The following is a 17,023-nucleotide window of genomic DNA, read 5'->3' on the forward strand; positions in this document are numbered from 1 at the left end:
TACAGGTTATTTAGGCTATGGTGACAGAAGGGATGAAAAATGAAACCCTGAGAAAAGAGCAGCTCCTTCAGAAAGCATGACTGATAAAACCAAAATGGTAATTCCATGTTATTTCTCTGAAAGGCGATCAGCTCTCTCTCAGGAAATTGCAGTGAAATAATAGGTCCCTAATGTCACAGCTTATGCCAGTTGATTTGACCATGGGAACACGAGTCACTATAACTATGTGATTTCCCTCTGTCAGCGATAGACTTGGATTGCTTGAACTATTTCAGACATAGTGATAGTCAAGGAGTGGGTTACGGAAAACAGTAATTTGAGCAGGTAAGTAAAACAACCACAGAAGTTTTTCTGAAGCTAAAGATTGTATTAGCAATGACAGGTATTTTCCCTCTCTTCTTAGGTGCCTGAATTCTAGTTATATTTCTTCCATATTTTACAGCTATGCAATAAACAGAGAATTTTGCCATCAGTACACTGTGAAAAAGGGTGCACAATATATTTCTATGAGATACAACATCCTTGGAGTTTAGCTTAAGAGAATCTGCATGCAGAGAGGATCAGAGAGGTGAGGATTTCTTTTCTTGGCCATATTAAAGTCAATGTAAACACTGTGTGTGTTGGTATTGTAAATAGATATACAAAAACAATAAAAGGTTGGGGTAGATCTCTGAATAAACCCAAGTTAACATCAGCTGTGCTTACAATATATGGATCCATTCTCTGTGGCACCAGACAGTACTGTAGACATCAAATGAAGTTATGAATTCCAATCATATTCTAAATTTCTTTCACAGTGTTGGAAAATTACATTCACCAGTTCATCCTATGGCAACTTTAAGATGTAACCATGCAGTCAACCTCTCCTTAAGGTAAGCACATAGAGAGGGACTGAAGAGCTGAGTAACACTTTTAAAACAAAACTGAGAACTTTCAAGATTTGTTTTGCATGTTTTGTAGTTTTCTTATAATTTTCATATAAATTGTACCTTAAAGTATTTTACTATGTGCACTGAGATAAATTACATATACCTGTAGGACACTGTGTGGTCTGGGACAGAAATCAGCTGAATTTAAGTGGTTGAAACTGGCTTTTTCTGGTTTGCTTCTATTTGAAGCAATTTTTGCTTTGCCTTTTTTCCTATTTTGCTTCTGTTACAATACTGACTGTTTGAAATACTCAGAAGCCTGTACATAAGAAGACACTGCAGCACAGCAGACTATGATTGACTGATGTTTGTTTAGTTACGATGAACTAATGGCTTTGCTGTAGATCTTTCAAGTGATCTTGCTCAATTAAATTAATCCCCCTATCAAATGAAAATACTAGAGATTACTTCCATTTTTCTCTTTGCTGTCTACTTAGCCTGTCGGATATTTGATTGCAATATAGTGGTTAGCACATAGTGATGGCAAAATGAAGCCTTAATTTTGAATGGGGCCTGCAAACAACACTGCTACAACATGCTGTGTGTATTTTAAGTGAGGGGACACCTTGTCATCTATAGCCTGAGATATCCTTGGGTCAAGGAGTTTTAGTCAAATTGGTCAGGTAGGATCTGCTCCTTTGTATCAAGCCCTGTTTGTCCAGGCACTATTTAAGCAGTATCTTGCAAATTTACAGGCATCAGAAACTAACACAAAGAAGACTTTTTTTTGTATAGAGAAATCTCTACTTTCTTAATGCTGCTGGTGAAGGCCTGCCTTGCAGCTGTAGCTCTGCCATACTGTACTCTGAAGTGCCTTTCCTCCCCAGAAAGGGGAGGCATGGTAGGGTTAAATTCTGACATTCTTCCTATCAGATTAAAACCAAGTGCTGTTATTTAAAGATACCCTCCTGCCAGGTGTAGACTAGCCCAGGACTGAGCTGCTGAGAGTGTTGGGGACAATTTAAAAATTTAATTCAATCCTACCAGAATTTAAATTTAAACCATCTTTGCTTTGCCTATAGATGACCATAATAGCATCATTAGCAGCAGCTGTGCAGCCTGTGGGCAACGTTCTGCTGTTTGCATGTCTGTGCCAGGAAAATGCTCCTTAGCCGGAGAGGAGGCACTGGGCTGTGGCTGTGCAGAGCTCTCTGTAGTGCCCCCTTGGCCCTGTGTGTATGGACCAAGAACAGCTGTGAGCTGCTGACTCGGTCCATTAGAGGGCTATAGGGGGACAGTCATATGTGAAACTGTTTCACAATCATAACTGTTTTGTGAAGCATTTAATCATTCTACCACATATGATATATGGAATTAATAACTTCATGTGATGTCCCTTACACCTGAGCAGCTAAGCAGGCTTTTTTTGGAATAATGTATTAAATACACATCATATGATCTTGTATCACCTGGATACTGTCACACTGAAGCTTTACAGTTAAAATTTACAAGAAATATCTTGGAAAACACAGGCATTATTTTAGAAACATTAGGCACCCATTCTGTGTTCCTATTACAGTGTTAACTGGATGTTTACAGTTAGGTGCTGTTTACCAATCCAGATATTTTACAGTATGGGAAACACTATTTGAAACTCTGTTTTCGTATAATGTGCAGATTATAATTTCAGGAACAAGTCAGTGCCTATCAATTCTTCGTATTAGATAAGTGAACCTCAACTTCCAAGGCAATGCAGATCTTGTTTTTACAGTTTGGTATGATCTTATGTATTATTTTTTACTTTTACTTCTCACACATATAGATTTTTCCCTATTAGGAAGCAAAGAGACACAGGCACTATTTTTTGCTGCTAGTGATGCATAATAATTATGAGAAACTGAACTCCAGCAACAGTGTCACCAAGTCCATTTTGTTAGCTGAAGTGTAAGTGTGCTTTGTTACTTCTTAAAATATATATGCTTGTATACTTCTATAAAAATAGTCTCTCTTAATTATTGCAGAAACAGATAAGTTGCTGTTACTATCAATACTTCATGGATATTGTGGTAACAGCTGATTTTAGAGCACTGGTGGTGGCAAAACAGTTCCACATTGAACCAAAATTACATGTATTCTCAGGATACCAGTGTGGAATTGCACTGAACTCGTAGAGTTCTTAGTCCTCTTAGTTTCCAGAGAGGACCAGGGTAGGTAATGGAAGCAACTTTGTAAAGTAAGGGGTTTCTGAGAAGAAAGTCACTCTGTAGCTGACTGCTAAAGTACTCAAGGTTCTGGCATCTCTTGCATGTTACAGTTGGGTAGTTGGCATATTGCTCATAGTAGGGGACAAACAGTAGTGTTTGTGCCCTCTTTCCCTCTTGACACGTGATGCCACAGCGACATCTACTCATGAGAACATTTGCTGCTTGGACATGAGTTGTGATAAGCATTTGCAACCTGAGGGGGATGGATGATAAAACCATATGCTTGTGCACCAAATATACAATAGGAAAGAGACAGTCTATTCTCACGTATGAATTGTGATTGGCCTGTTGCAATGGAATAGCCTTTAACAAAAAATAATAAAGAAAGGTATTTACCTTCTGAATGGATTTTACATAGTTGCACAAAAGGGAAAAGAAATAAGGATAGAGAAAAGAATAGAAAAGAAGAGAAGGGTTCCCACTAGCTCTTCCCCTCCATAAGTAGCATTGGCATTGGTGAAGTCACACACAAAGGAAAGTCTCACTTTCTTTGTGCATCTCACAATGACATTAACATGCATGGCTATGAGATGACAAGAGAATACCTCACTCACAATGAGTAACAAATTATAACTTTTTTCAAAGTAAAAAAATGGTAACACAAGACCATCATAGGTATATGCTAGCTCTTTCAAAACATGTCTTTTTTACTAGATGTCAATTAAAATCACTTGGCTGGTTATCTGTTCGATCTTATACAAGAGCGGGATATTCTGAATAAGCTGAAGAATGTCTACTATGCAACTTGACTGGAACACCTGCCAAAAATTAAGTGGGCTTTGTTTTCAACATGGTTATCTACTTGAAATTACTCCATAGAATAAATAGTTGTATTCCATGGGTAGAGGTAGATTATGGGGTTTAAATAATCAAATTGGAGCCCCGTAATTTCATGTGCTTTAGGAGGATTCTCATAAAACTGAGATATTCCCATAATTAACCACTAGCCATGGGATATTATAATATATTCCATGGTGACTAGTATTTTTTTCCATTTCTCTGCCCCCCTCCCATTAGAATTAGTATGATTAATTTTGCTCTGGTTTCACCTATTGCTAACGAGAATCAATTAAATTAAAACCAAGAATACCATATTATGAGGCACTCTGTTTAGGCCAGACTGGCCGGTAATGACCAGTCAGACCTTTTCCAGTAGGCCTTAGCTGCTAGAAGGAGCAGTTGTGTGCTAAAAGGTTGAAGGAGCTGTAACTCACCAACCCACACTTGCAAAAGGAGCATGTTTTAGAAAATGTGGCTCAAAGCTTTTCAAAGTTCAAAATGCTAAATTCCAGTGGAATATTATAGAATAGATTGATTTGCATGCCATGGAATAAACATCCTTACATCTCGTCTTGTCTCAGAGTGAGTCATTTTGCATTAGTGTCAAGAATTTGAGCTGTTGTTCTACTTTGCAGTTAATCATCAGAAAGAGACGGGATTGTCTCATGAATATGCATGATGGTATGGTTGTCCCTTCAACTTACTAGGCACCTAGTTTCTGTAATGAGATGTACAATATCTGCCATTTAAAACAGCTGAAAGGTCCCAAATGGGAACAAATGAGAAAGCATCGGGCTGTTTCGAATTCCAGCCCTGTTTTGTCAGAAAACTCTAATTGCTGAGTACTTGGCTCCTACTCTGCTCTATGAAGCATTCAGCTCTCAGGAGCCTCTGAGATGCATTACCCAGTCCAGCAACATAGCTGTAGAACTCTCAATTGAAATTCTTCCACTAGAAGCTTTTCAAATATCTTGAGACTTGTATGCCCTTAACCAGGACCAAAGTTTGGGCTCCTAGAGCGTGCTCTCATCCTTAGTTTTGCTGATCAGCCTCCACTGTACCGTTTGTCCCTGCAACCTAGACTTCACACATATTATTCACTGTGTGATGGTGGGACTAGAATGGATAAATGTGCTACCCATTGCTCTAAGCAAGCAGTCTGGCTGAATCTGAAATCACTACGCGGGATGGAGGTTAACGGTCAGATGGACATTCCTCTAAGAGGTTTCCTACCTGCTCTGTTAATTTCTAAAATTTCTTCTTGGGCCAGTGGGCAAGTGTCGCTCTGAGTACTGTGGTGTGGAGAGTTTACGACAGATTTACAATAATTGGGGGATCCCAGCTGGGGTGGCCTCGGGATATGCTTCTTTTTTTTCTTTGGTAGCTTCTGCTTAGCCATAGCTAAGGAGTAATACATTCCGAAATTGTTCACAATGACAGGGACAGGCATGGCAATGGTCAGCACACCGGCAAGAGCACAGAGGGCCCCCACCAGCATGCCTGACCAAGTCTGAGGATACATGTCTCCGTAGCCCAGGGTCGTCATGGTGACAACAGCCCACCAAAAGCCGATGGGGATATTTTTAAAGTGTGTGTGTTCACTGGCACTAGGGTCATTTGGTTTAGCACCTATTCTCTCGGCATAATAGATCATCGTGGCAAAGATTAAGACGCCCAATGCCAAAAATATGATGAGCAGCAAGAATTCATTTGTGCTGGCACGGAGAGTGTGTCCCAAGACCCGCAACCCAACGAAGTGGCGGGTCAGCTTGAAAATTCGCAGGATTCGCACGAAACGGACTACGCGGAGGAAGCCCAGGACATCCTTAGCAGCTTTGGAAGACAGGCCACTGAGTCCAACCTCTAGATAGAAAGGCAGTATGGCCACAAAGTCAATGATGTTCAAAGAGTTTTTGATAAATTCCACCTTGTTTGGGCAGAAAGTGACTCTCATCAAGAACTCAAATGTAAACCAGACCACACAGACACCTTCAATGTAGGTGAGAAAAGCTTCAGTTTCTGCTTCCCTGTAGTGCCGCACCTGGGTGTCATTCCCGATGAATTCAGTTTCTGTCTTGTTCACAATGGGGTTAAATCTCTCATGGGTCTCGAGGCAGAAGGTGGTTATGGAGACCAGAATGAAGAAGAGGGAGGCAAATGCCACATACTGTGGAAAGAAAGGAGAGAAATGTTAAGCAGTAGTTCAAGTACAGGGGCTTTGATTCTGAAACACCAGCAAGAGACAAGAGCTGTATTAAAACTGAAGATAATGCCAACCCTTCTTCCTTTGGGCCTCAGATGCCACGTCTCAGCTGCAAAGACAGCCTAACATTCAAACTTGGAGGGAGAGCAGTATATAAGTACATGCTAAAATCCATTCCTCTACCGATAGTGGTTTAGCGTGTGTGTAAATTTAAGCAAGCATTTAAATCTTGCTTAAATCTTGTCCCTTGGTTTTAAGGTTAAAGACATACTGAGATTCTACCTTCCTGAACTTGGTCTTCTGTTACTTCCTGGTCTTTAATAATAGAGTACCTCTTCTAGGACAATTGTCATGCAAGAGCCTTTTTGCAGTATTGTGTCAGTGGCATAGTGGCTGCTTCCTGCTCCTAGCTTAGTGAAAATTATGGTATTTCAGGTCTCAGTAAAGTGCTAGTAAATGCTAATGGCAGTCTCAGGTGGGTTTTACAACAGCAGAGTCCTGCTTGGCATCACCAGACTTTCTTGCCAAATCTGAGGGACAGATTGAGGAACAGTCACATATCAGACCAAGCTCTCCTAGAGTAAGTGTCTCTGTCCTCAGTTCCCTTCTCCAGACCTTTCAGGATTGGGGGACAGGGAGGGGAAGAGAGAGGTTTCAAGTAAGCCTGTCAGCTGAGCTGAAAAGAGACAGATCTATTGGATTTTACCAGACAAGGTTTTCTGTAAGAGATTCTCATTATAATGTAAGACTTCTACCTACTGTAACAGGCCCTGCTAAAATGTCTGTCCCCATCTTTCTTATAAGCCCCCTTTAAGCACTGAAAGATTGCAATAATGTCTCCCTGGAGCCTTCTCTTCTCCAGGCTGAACAACCCAAACTCTCTCAGCTTTTCTCAGGCCTTCCTCAGCCTAAAGGAGATCTCTTGGGTGTATTCCAGGATAATTGAGGGGTACAGTCAGGCTTTTGCAGTCACATTTCCTCTGCTCAATCCTCCTTTAATCAATTAAGTAGTTTGCATGAATTGAAGAGGTCTCTGTGTGTTGGAGGGGTACAGTAATGCTAAAACCTCTTTCCATTCCACTCCCTACCTCTGTTATCTTCCTGTTTGTCTTGTGTGTCACCTTGACATGAAACATCACATAAAATACTATTTTACTGTCTTCATAAGCAATTGTGGTAATTAAAATGTTAGTCAAATAATCTTATGCTGTCCAGCTGTTCCTAATGTCCCTTTTTCTGCAGTGTAGCCAAAATAGGGATTTAAAAGAACAAATTTCTTCTAATTACCTGTTGCCAGTAAATGCAGTGGAATAATTAAGCACAATTGCTGCCAAAGGAATAGACCAGTTAAAAATAACCTATGCTTCAAACTACCTGTCTTGTAATTAAGATGTCCCTCATCTGCTGTCATGGGTAGACCTAGTGCAGAATTACACTTGACCTTCCATATTGGCAAACAAACACAGAAGCTAGGATTTGCCACAGTTTGGGGTGAACCATTTACCAAAATACAGAGAAGCTGGCAGAGAATAAAATCACAGAATTGCTTAGTTTGGAAGGGCCCTCTGGAAGTTGTTTGGTACAACTTCAAAGTTGGGTCACGTTGATGAGGGTCTTGTCTGGCCCAGGTCTGAATACCCCCAAAATCCCACAGCCTCTCTGGATAGCCTGTGCCAGTATTTGGCCAGTAAGAGCAAATAAGCTTGGACGGATACAGAAACAAACTGGCTCTTCTGCTTTTCAAATTCAACTTTGTTGCCAAAGAGATCAGAACTTAGCCATTGTCACAGATTTAAGAAAATACGAACAGTTCCTTTCACTAAATGATTCACATCATCCTAGCCTTGTTATGTGATGGTCTAATATGTCTGCTGATATCTGCTAAAATCAATGTCTGATATAAAATAGTTGTCTGGAAGATAAACAATCTGCAGGTCAGGGAAACTGAGAAGCAGGACTGTGGGTATCTTTTTGTAAGATTCTCCTTTTAAACAGGGAAATTTCTCAATGCACAGTTTCTCCATCTGTAAAATAGGTAAAAAAAAAATGTATATAATTACACTGATATCAACAGGCTCCCAGAAAAATAAGCTGAAGAGACTTTTAAGTGGTCAGTTTGTGTGTGATATTGTTAACATTCAGTGCTTAAGTGGAGGGTAATACCCCAACTGTCTGAGTATGAGTAAAACAATAAACAAAATGCATCTTGCAGTAAGAACTCAGAAAATGTTCCTAGCACCTCAGCATGTCTGCTCTGTTTCAGCCTAGAGCAGATTTTTACTGTAGAGTCACAGAGCCTTGAGAATTGAAGCTGAGGAAGGAAATGCTGACACCTTGTTAAGTCCGGTAGCACTCACAGATAAGAAGCAGAGAGGAAAATAAAACTGTTTGTCATCGTTTAAGCCCAGCCGGCAATCCAGAACTACACAGCCACTCACTCACTCATTCCCCCCCCTCCCCCCCTCCTCCCCACCCCTTCCTCCCCCCACGCCTGGAGGGTTGGGGAGGAGAACTGAAATAATGTAACTCCCACAGGTTGAGATAAGAACAGTCCAGTAACTAAGGTATAACACAAATCACTACTGCTGCCACCAATAATAATAATGGTAAGGGAAATAACAAGGGAAGAGAATACAACTGCTCAGCACCGGCTGACTGATACCCAGCCTGACCCGAGCAGTGATCTAGCCCTTCCGGGTAACTGCCCCCCAGTTTATATACCGGGCATGACATGCTCTGGTATGGAATACCTCTTTGGTCAGTTTGGGTCAGGTGTCCTGTCTCTGCTTCCTTCCGGCTTTCCCTCCTCCCTGAAAGAGCATGAGACTCAGAAGGTCTTGGTCAGAGTAAATGTTACTGAGCAGCAACTAAAGACATCAGTGTTATCGGCACCGTTCCAGGCCGAAAGTCAAAAACACAGCATTGCACCAGCCACTAAGAAGCAGAAAAATGCCTCCTACTTTTTACCCAGGACATTCACTAATACTGAACACTAATCAAACCAATGGGTTGCTCTTGTATTATTTAGTGGTTCTTAATCTTCTTTCTCATTACATTTTACAACAGAATTTCTCTTCTTCCTAGCATCTGAATGGGCTGTGGGAAAAGAGTGAGGATATTATGAAGTGATGTCACATACTGTTGTGCTACATAATGGCAGCTAAAATTTTCTTTAATTAAAGAAAATACCTAAGTAAAGTGTTTGAAGTGATCAAAACTCTTATCTGCTTTTACGTATGTGGATGACTCCTATTTCACTAGAGATGCTGCTGCTATTCCTTTTTTCTGGCTCTAATACCAACAAAGAAAAATCTGATTGTCCAAAATCATAGAAATGTCTTCATTCTGGAGTGAGAAGAAATTACACTTCTGCATAATTTCTGTTAATAGCAGATATATTTGAATAAGATTATTTCAAAGGAGTCTAAAAGATGTCTTGCCCAGAAGTGGAGGATTTCATTATGTAATTCACATTGCCTCTGATTACCTCTGATTCTCTATCTATCTATCTATCTATCTATCTATCATCTTTATCTATCTATCAGTCTAAGAGGCTGCCATCTCCCTGCTTCTCCATTGTCCTATGTCCAATTTAGCCATTTTTGCCAGCTCAGTGTTAAGTGCCAATTAATTTGGAATAATAGTTTTTCAGATCAGCTTTGCATAGCTGTAAAAGAAGCAAGGTAATAGGATCATATCTAGCCTGTCATGAATAATGAGTCAGTATCTTTCCACTTAGCGTGCATGTTTGGAGCGGGGACCTGGGAAGGGACACCTTGGCTGAGCATTTGGTAACAGGGACATTACTCTTGGAACACAGACAACAAGAAAAGTGGGTGGTGACAGTAAAAGCTACATGGCTTTTGCAAGTTAAGTTTCAGTAACTTAAGAGTTTGTTTTCTAGTAGATAGCGGTCTACACAACACACCATTCATAATTCATTCCTGATCATGTGTTCAGAGTGAGTTATTAGAAGCTGCACACCACAGACAGGTGCTCTTCTCCCCTGATACTGCTCAGAATCATTTAACAATCCTGTCTCAAGCTAGTTGGGAGAAAAGAAATAGATCACCCTCAGAGATTTGTCAGCCTCTCCCTTTGCAACTACTAACAGAAGTATTTTAAAAGTGTTTCTTAATCCTTATTGTTTTATAGAGAAATTCAGGAAATTTCTACCCTTCCCTGAAAGTCTGGGTGAAAGGCAAAGGAAGACGGCATTTTGTTTGAACTACAGCTGTTGAAGGATCAGGACATTTTTGATAGAAGTTTCATCATCTCCTTATACTGATCTATTCAAGTGAGATTTGGTTTTAGTGACAAAAATATTCTAATCACTACCTCATAACTCTCCTGGTCCTGTTGAACCAACAAACCACAGGAGCTAAGCAGATGTCATCTTAGCTTGTATGAGTAAGGCCTATGATCAGCATGAGATTTGCTGCTTCTCCATAGGTGAACTCATGACTTGCCAACACTGAAGTGGGAGATGAGAACACTCTCACCTTTGCTATTAGTGCTGTCGGGCTTCCAGAAAGTATATTATGATTAGTGAGATCCAGTATGTTGGCGTTGTGTTTTGTTTGTTTGTTTTGCTGGGGGAGAAAATGGAGGGGAGTCAGGGAGCAGGTGGGGAGAATAATAACAAAATCCCAAGCCTAGTGGTTTTTCAGGCAGTCTATGACCAGTAAATGCTGTATGTCTTGCAGGAACAAGCTAGGCTCAGAAAAATTTCAGGTCAGTGCTGGCAACCCATGAGTTGGTTGTCTACAAACCATCAGTAACTCCAGTATACCCAGAGCCTTATGCTTTTTGCTAGCCTGCATAAACCCCCATGATTTCCATTCACAAGGCATCTCTTAAGATACTTTACTCACTTTCTTTTACAGTAGTCCATCTGCTTGAGGTTTGTCTCTGAAAACTATTACACCTGCCTGAAGTGGCCAACATTTTCTACTTGTGATTGCAATCACAAAGCTTTGCCTAGTTTTTATTTAATCTGGAAGCTGTACTTCAACCAACCTTCAATGAAAACTTAGTCTATGTATCACCAGAATGTTAACAAAAGAGATCTAACAATCTTTTTGCTGCAGTTCAGCTGAAGTATGGGTTAAATGAAAGCTGCTTTAAAATATTTAGCTGTATAACCACTTTGTTATCTGTCAAGACTGATTTTTCCAGGCTTTCTTAGAGATACAGACCCTGATTCAAACAAATGACTCATTCTGAATGTGCAAGTAATTCTGCTGAATTGTTGAAAGAAATATTGAATCTGTATGACTGATCGAATGACTAAATGGAGGCACATGATACTAGCAACCAGATAATGCGGTGGAAGTGAGCAAGAGCTAGGACTCTGTCAAAAAGCAAGCTCTGTAATATTCCATTAAGAATCCTAATGTAAGATGTTTCAAGATCCTTTGAGCAATGATTATGAAATTGAAATTATTTACAAAGGGAAAAAAACAGTTCTGCTTTTGTAGGTGTGATGAAGTATACGAAGGCACACTCAGATGTAACCACCAAGCTCTTCTGTGAAGGGGGAAATGATTATCTTGGCTGTCTTCTTTCAGTGAGATGATAAGGCAATCAATAGAGAAGCTCACATCAGCAAACATACTGGTTCACTCACAAGACTATTCAGATTCATGTTTCTTGGCCGAGACAAATGGAAGAAGTAGGCTTGCAGACAGACAAAGCTTGCTCCGGAGTCAAAGTCCACTAGCAGCTCATGGATGAAATGGTTATATAATGCCAAAAAATATATGACAGCTTGCAAAAAAATTTTGGAATGCTTAGTGGCACACAGACATGAAACAGCGTGTTAAAAAGAATGTGCAGTCATCTGTGGAAAATATGCTTAAGTTATTCGGTGTTGACATTGCAATAAATAAATTAGAAGCAGGTCTCTCAAATGTTAGTCCTAGCAGGCAGCCATGTGCTTTGACAAGGTAGTTACTGGGATAAGAAAGACTGCATCAGAACTGGAAGTATGGTATGTACAGTATTTCTCAGTGACCACATGGCCAGCCAGCTGGTCACCAGTGAAAGGTTGGAATGGTTCTTCACAAGCAAATTTTCCAGTTTCATCTTGGATAGATTAAATCTTGTGATTTAATAGGAACATTGTCACAGAAGAGATGTGAATTTATTTTGTAAGCTTCCTTGCTACTCCCTAGTCTGACTGGTAGTGAGAACTATATGGAGACAGTATGGTGGGAGTAAGAAAGATTTCATATTGCTCAGCAACAACTCAAAGGGAAATTCTTAACAAGCATAGAGTCCTGATCCAAAAACCCCAAGACTTGTGCAGGTAGGTAGGTATACGGGACACTGTAAATGTGACAGTAATCCTCATGTCTCTTTGAGGGACTGCAGAAGTGTTCATTTGGTAGGGACCTCCAAATGTCATTCCCCTGTCCCAAAACAGTGTTTGATCATTCCTGAAAGACAGCTATGCTGACTGTTATTAAAGACCTCTAATTGTGAATATTGTAGAAATCCTGCAGGAAATGTATCCCACATTTTATCTGTTGTTTTCTTTTTTTTTTCTAATGCCTAACCTAAATCATCTTTGTTACATCTCATGCTTACTCATTTTTGTCATACCAATCACAGACAGCTAAGCATTTAGAAATTTGCAGATGTTTTCCTTCTTTTGTAAGCTAATAACCACTAAACATTCAAATGTTCTATGAGTCCTAGACTCCTGTTTTCATATGCTCATGCTTTTGCTGCATAAATTCAATATAGTTATTAATCTCATTTTCAGATGATGCCACACACTTTTTTGCTGACAGTTCTGTCAAATGCCCTAGAATTAAAGAAACTGAGAAAGCCAGGTAACAATTCACACCGGAACATAAACTAACATGACAAATGAAACCAGGGAACTTGCCTATTACTATTTTTTTCAGTCTTTTTCTGTTAGGCACTACATAACCTTTTGTAGGACTTTCCATACTTTCTGTTTTAAACTGAAAAGGAGAGTTTTGTAGCAATGACTGGTGGTAGTGTCATGCATTAGGATATTCAGGATCTCACCTCACCACCTTTGTTCTGGATGCTATTTTATCTCCTGAGAAAATCACACGTCCTTCCTCTCTAACTTGCTGCCAGTCTTTTTCCCCTTCTTGTTACAGCTTCTGCACCGTGGCTTCCCCAAAGGTGGCTCAATTCACGTGCTCACACTTATACAGACTCTCTCAAACATACTTTTAGAGTGGTGCTAGAAGCCTTTCATAGAGTAGGAGACACATTTCTGTAGGCTTTCATGGTCCACCCTCAGTGCAGTTTCATTCACCAAACTCAGCTGTGCACTAGGACCCAAGGAATAAAATTGTTATGGGCATGAAGCAGAGGGTACTTGGTGGTCTCCAGCTCCATTACAAAGAATGTGCCCTGCTTAAATAGTTTTTTGCAAGAGGAAGCACTCTTAATATGTGGAGGTATTAAGTGCAAAACTTCACAAGGAAACACCAGAAATACGCAGCAAGGCTTTGTCCTGAATACAGAACTCCCTAACCTAACATACAAGGCCAACTTTTCTCCTGTGATTTTTAAGCCAATGTATTTGGAGTGAGTTCCAGATCATGTTTGTATTCAGACAATAATGCTTCTGCTGCAAGACAAACTAAAATAAGCAGCTGTCAAATCTCTAGTGGCTTAAAATGTGGGTAGGCTGGCTACATAACCACCCTTGGCCAGTGTATGAAATCTATCTGCACATCCTCCATTTCTCCGAATCAGCACTCACCAATAGCTGGTAGGGTGTGACAGTCAAGATGGTGGCTGCTCCTATGTAGGACTAGGGAAGATCCAGAAGGCATCAGCCCCCAAAGGTGAGCAGTTTGGGTCTGCAGTGGCTGCAGTGGTGTCCTTAATCCAATTTCTCTCCAAAAGCAATACTGTAGCAAAAGTAATTGTGATAGAACTCCTCTTTGGAGACGCAGACCAACTTTTTTGTATTTGACAATGGATTTTTGAAACCTCATTTTCTAACCTCTCCGTGACAGATGTTCCAAAGATCTTTGAATTCCGGGAGCAGCTGAGTGCTTACCCTCTGACAGTTGAGCTGAGCACCTCAGAAATGAGGCACTCAAAATAACACTCCGAAAAATTAGAAGCCCTGGGATCCCTTTGGTGTCACTAAATGTAGAGCTCAGGATTTCCTGCTTTTACTGCCGCTCATATATGTGGATGTCACAGATGGTGTAGTCCCTGAAAAGCCAGGCTTCTTAACAAGGTGGCTAAAAATGAGGTGTAAAAACCCCAGGCATTTTGATGACTGCTTCATTTTAGGTGATTTCGTATTACTCAGTGAAAACTTTTTTCATTAACTTTTTTGTTTTACAGATTGTGACCAACAGTGTATTGTAGACACTTTTCCTCCCACAGTAATTCGCTTAGCTTAAGCAGTATCTATCACTTTGTGCTTTTAAAGTATTATGGCCACAGTTCTTTCCTTAACACTGCAGTGTGTAGCAGAAAAGACCTAATAAGCTCCTAGATAGCCTAAGTATGTTAAAAAACATTGACATCATTTGTTCCTTTGTTCTACAAAACCTAAATACCAAATATCTAAATTATCTGGTCCTATCACTTTATTCATTTGTTATAAAACTTTAAGAATCTCCAACAACTATTACAGCATATGAGAAAATATTTGGGAAAGTAAAAAATGTTTTCATTCCCAATTTGGCAGAGTCTGTTGCACAGATTAATTTGTGCAAGGATAATGCACTGGATGGTAGCATCCTCATTCATACAAAATCTCCACTGACAACAATATTTGCCAGTACTCAGTTTTGACTGGCTGTAAGCTATTTTAGATATACAAATTAGTGACAAAATAACTTAGAAAACTGTGTTGGTAGTTTTTTTGAGGCAACTTCTGAAACAGTTTTTGTCGTATATCCTGTCTTGTTTTAGACCACCAAGACTGAAGGTATTGGACCCAGTGAGTGCTGACTGTTTTTTATCTAGAGTAAGTTCTCAGTAAGGTGTTATGTTGCCTGCAACACAGGATCGAGGAATGGTAATGTATATATTCATGGTAGTGCTCCAAAATATAGAATACTTCCCCAGTGCTAGTCCCCACAAGCAGCTGAAGAGTTTCAGAATTCACTTGCTGTGGCAGAGTGGCTACAAATTTCCACTTAATAATAAAATCCTAAGTGTATATGAAGATGTGTGTCACTGATGGTAGAATAAAAAGAATCTTTTTGTATATATATATATGTATAGAATAAGATTAAGATATAAATTCTGAACACATATATATTTGCATACATACTAGTTACACTATACTCTATTACAATACTACATGGTATACATGTTACATACTATGTCCGGCTTAACATTTATAATATACATACAATAATACATCCTACTAATATATAACTTATATAAAACCTATAATATGCCAAATTACACATAGAAAAATGTTAAATATACGCACATGTTTATATATTAGGTATGTAATACTTGTCTCAAGGACTGTGGAGACACCTGGCTATAAATGTAATATTTAGGGAAAGCTATTTTTTTTCTCAGTAGTGAGCACCTTAGTCTGTTTTAACTATCCTAGAGTGTCTTTTTAATCTCTTTGAATGCTGTCTATAAGAATTATTGCTCCTATACATGAAAAATAAGAAAAATGTCCTTTTGCTGTGGAGTTTGATAACACTAGTTAGATTTCCTATTTTCCAGGATGAGTAACTCTTTAACATAGGCAGCATTTTTCATTTCAAAAATGCCTTCCAGAGCTTGAGTTTGCCTACATGAAAAGAATCACTTCGGCTTGGCTAACTCTACTTAGTTCTTTCTTTGACCATGAAGATATCTCTGTAATACTGTGGCAAATCATGTGCCTGTTCGGGACTTCAAGTAATTACAAGGCACACTGTGACCATAGAAAACCTCAGGAAGAGATAGGACAGTTCCAACCAAAACTTATGAGGGCACTGGCCATCCCATGAGCACTTATCATAATATTCACTATAGGGTAGTTCGTGCATGTTGTGGTTCCCATTCCCCTCACTGACAGCACTATCCTGATTTAAAGGGGAGGTATCATCCTTTCTTTCCCTGGTAAAATATTTTCTCCTACTGTGTATATTCACTGTACCCAATCTGGCCACACTAGTACATACTTACAGACAGACAAAACCTCTGTGCTTACATGCAGGAGAGCAATTGAAAAAAACCTGTCCTCATTGTTATGTTTTTAAGGCTAAATTAATGAGTCACTTATAGCAGCTGTGATACTAACCCTCTATCAGTTAACCCTCTCCAATAAACCAGGTTGATGTCAGCAACTGTGAAGGTCTTGCAGAGATTGGATTTCCAGGGATACTGCTGCAGGGCTGGTTGCACAGCATTGTCATCTTGCTCGCAGCAGTTCAAAAGTGTTCCTACAGCCCTTTGCAGGCAGCTACAATCCCATCTGGTGCTGGGCAGCTGCACTATCTCCCTCTGTTAACCCCTCTTAGTTGGGGCTGTAAAAGGCTCAGCACTACTGAGACAAGGAGACTTTCAAACATCTACAGTGAGGTGCATAAACAACAAGCAAATACAAAAAACAACCTCTCATGCAGTCAAGGTTAAAAGAAAGATGGAAGGAAAAGGAACCAAGGTAAGTCATAGCTTAAACCTAGAGGAAAATTGTTTTCTACATGAGATGAAAGCAATTTACAATATTTAAAAGGTTCACTAGCAATATTATGCAACTGTGTTTAGCTTGTGTCCTGCAGTACACTCAACATCTTGTGGGATAATAGGATCCTCTCATCTTTTATTGTTTGCTGTATTCTGGCTGTACCAAATACAGCACCATCTGTGCTGTATTTGCATTTCTCTAGTTTATTCTAGTGCACATAAAGGTATGATGTGAACTGTGGTTGAGGAGC

At 39.8% G+C, this 17,023-nt stretch overlaps 1 protein-coding gene and 1 long non-coding RNA gene across 7 annotated transcripts in view; one reads left to right on the forward strand and one right to left on the reverse strand.

The window, feature by feature from the left end:
- KCNC1 (potassium voltage-gated channel subfamily C member 1) overlaps window positions 1-17,023 on the reverse strand; it is a 124,304-nt gene that overhangs the window by 33,560 nt on the left and 73,721 nt on the right. For all 6 annotated transcript variants that reach the window (XM_061380245.1, XM_061380241.1, XM_061380247.1 and 3 more), the window contains exon 2: window positions 5,147-6,080. In XM_061380245.1, the coding sequence (XP_061236229.1) occupies window positions 5,147-6,080 (934 nt within the window). The remainder of the gene's footprint in view (window positions 1-5,146; window positions 6,081-17,023) is intronic.
- On the forward strand, window positions 814-16,743 carry LOC133226587 (uncharacterized). The gene is made up of 3 exons (XR_009729572.1): window positions 814-872; window positions 15,045-15,150; window positions 16,607-16,743. It is a non-coding gene; the product is annotated as an uncharacterized LOC133226587 (long non-coding RNA).

Source organism: Neopsephotus bourkii, unplaced genomic scaffold (assembly GCF_033783945.1).
Source record: "Neopsephotus bourkii isolate Nb327-2 ecotype Australia unplaced genomic scaffold, CSIRO-AGI_Nbou_v1 NB_1792, whole genome shotgun sequence".
NCBI classification, from domain to species: Eukaryota; Metazoa; Chordata; class Aves; order Psittaciformes; family Psittacidae; genus Neopsephotus; species Neopsephotus bourkii.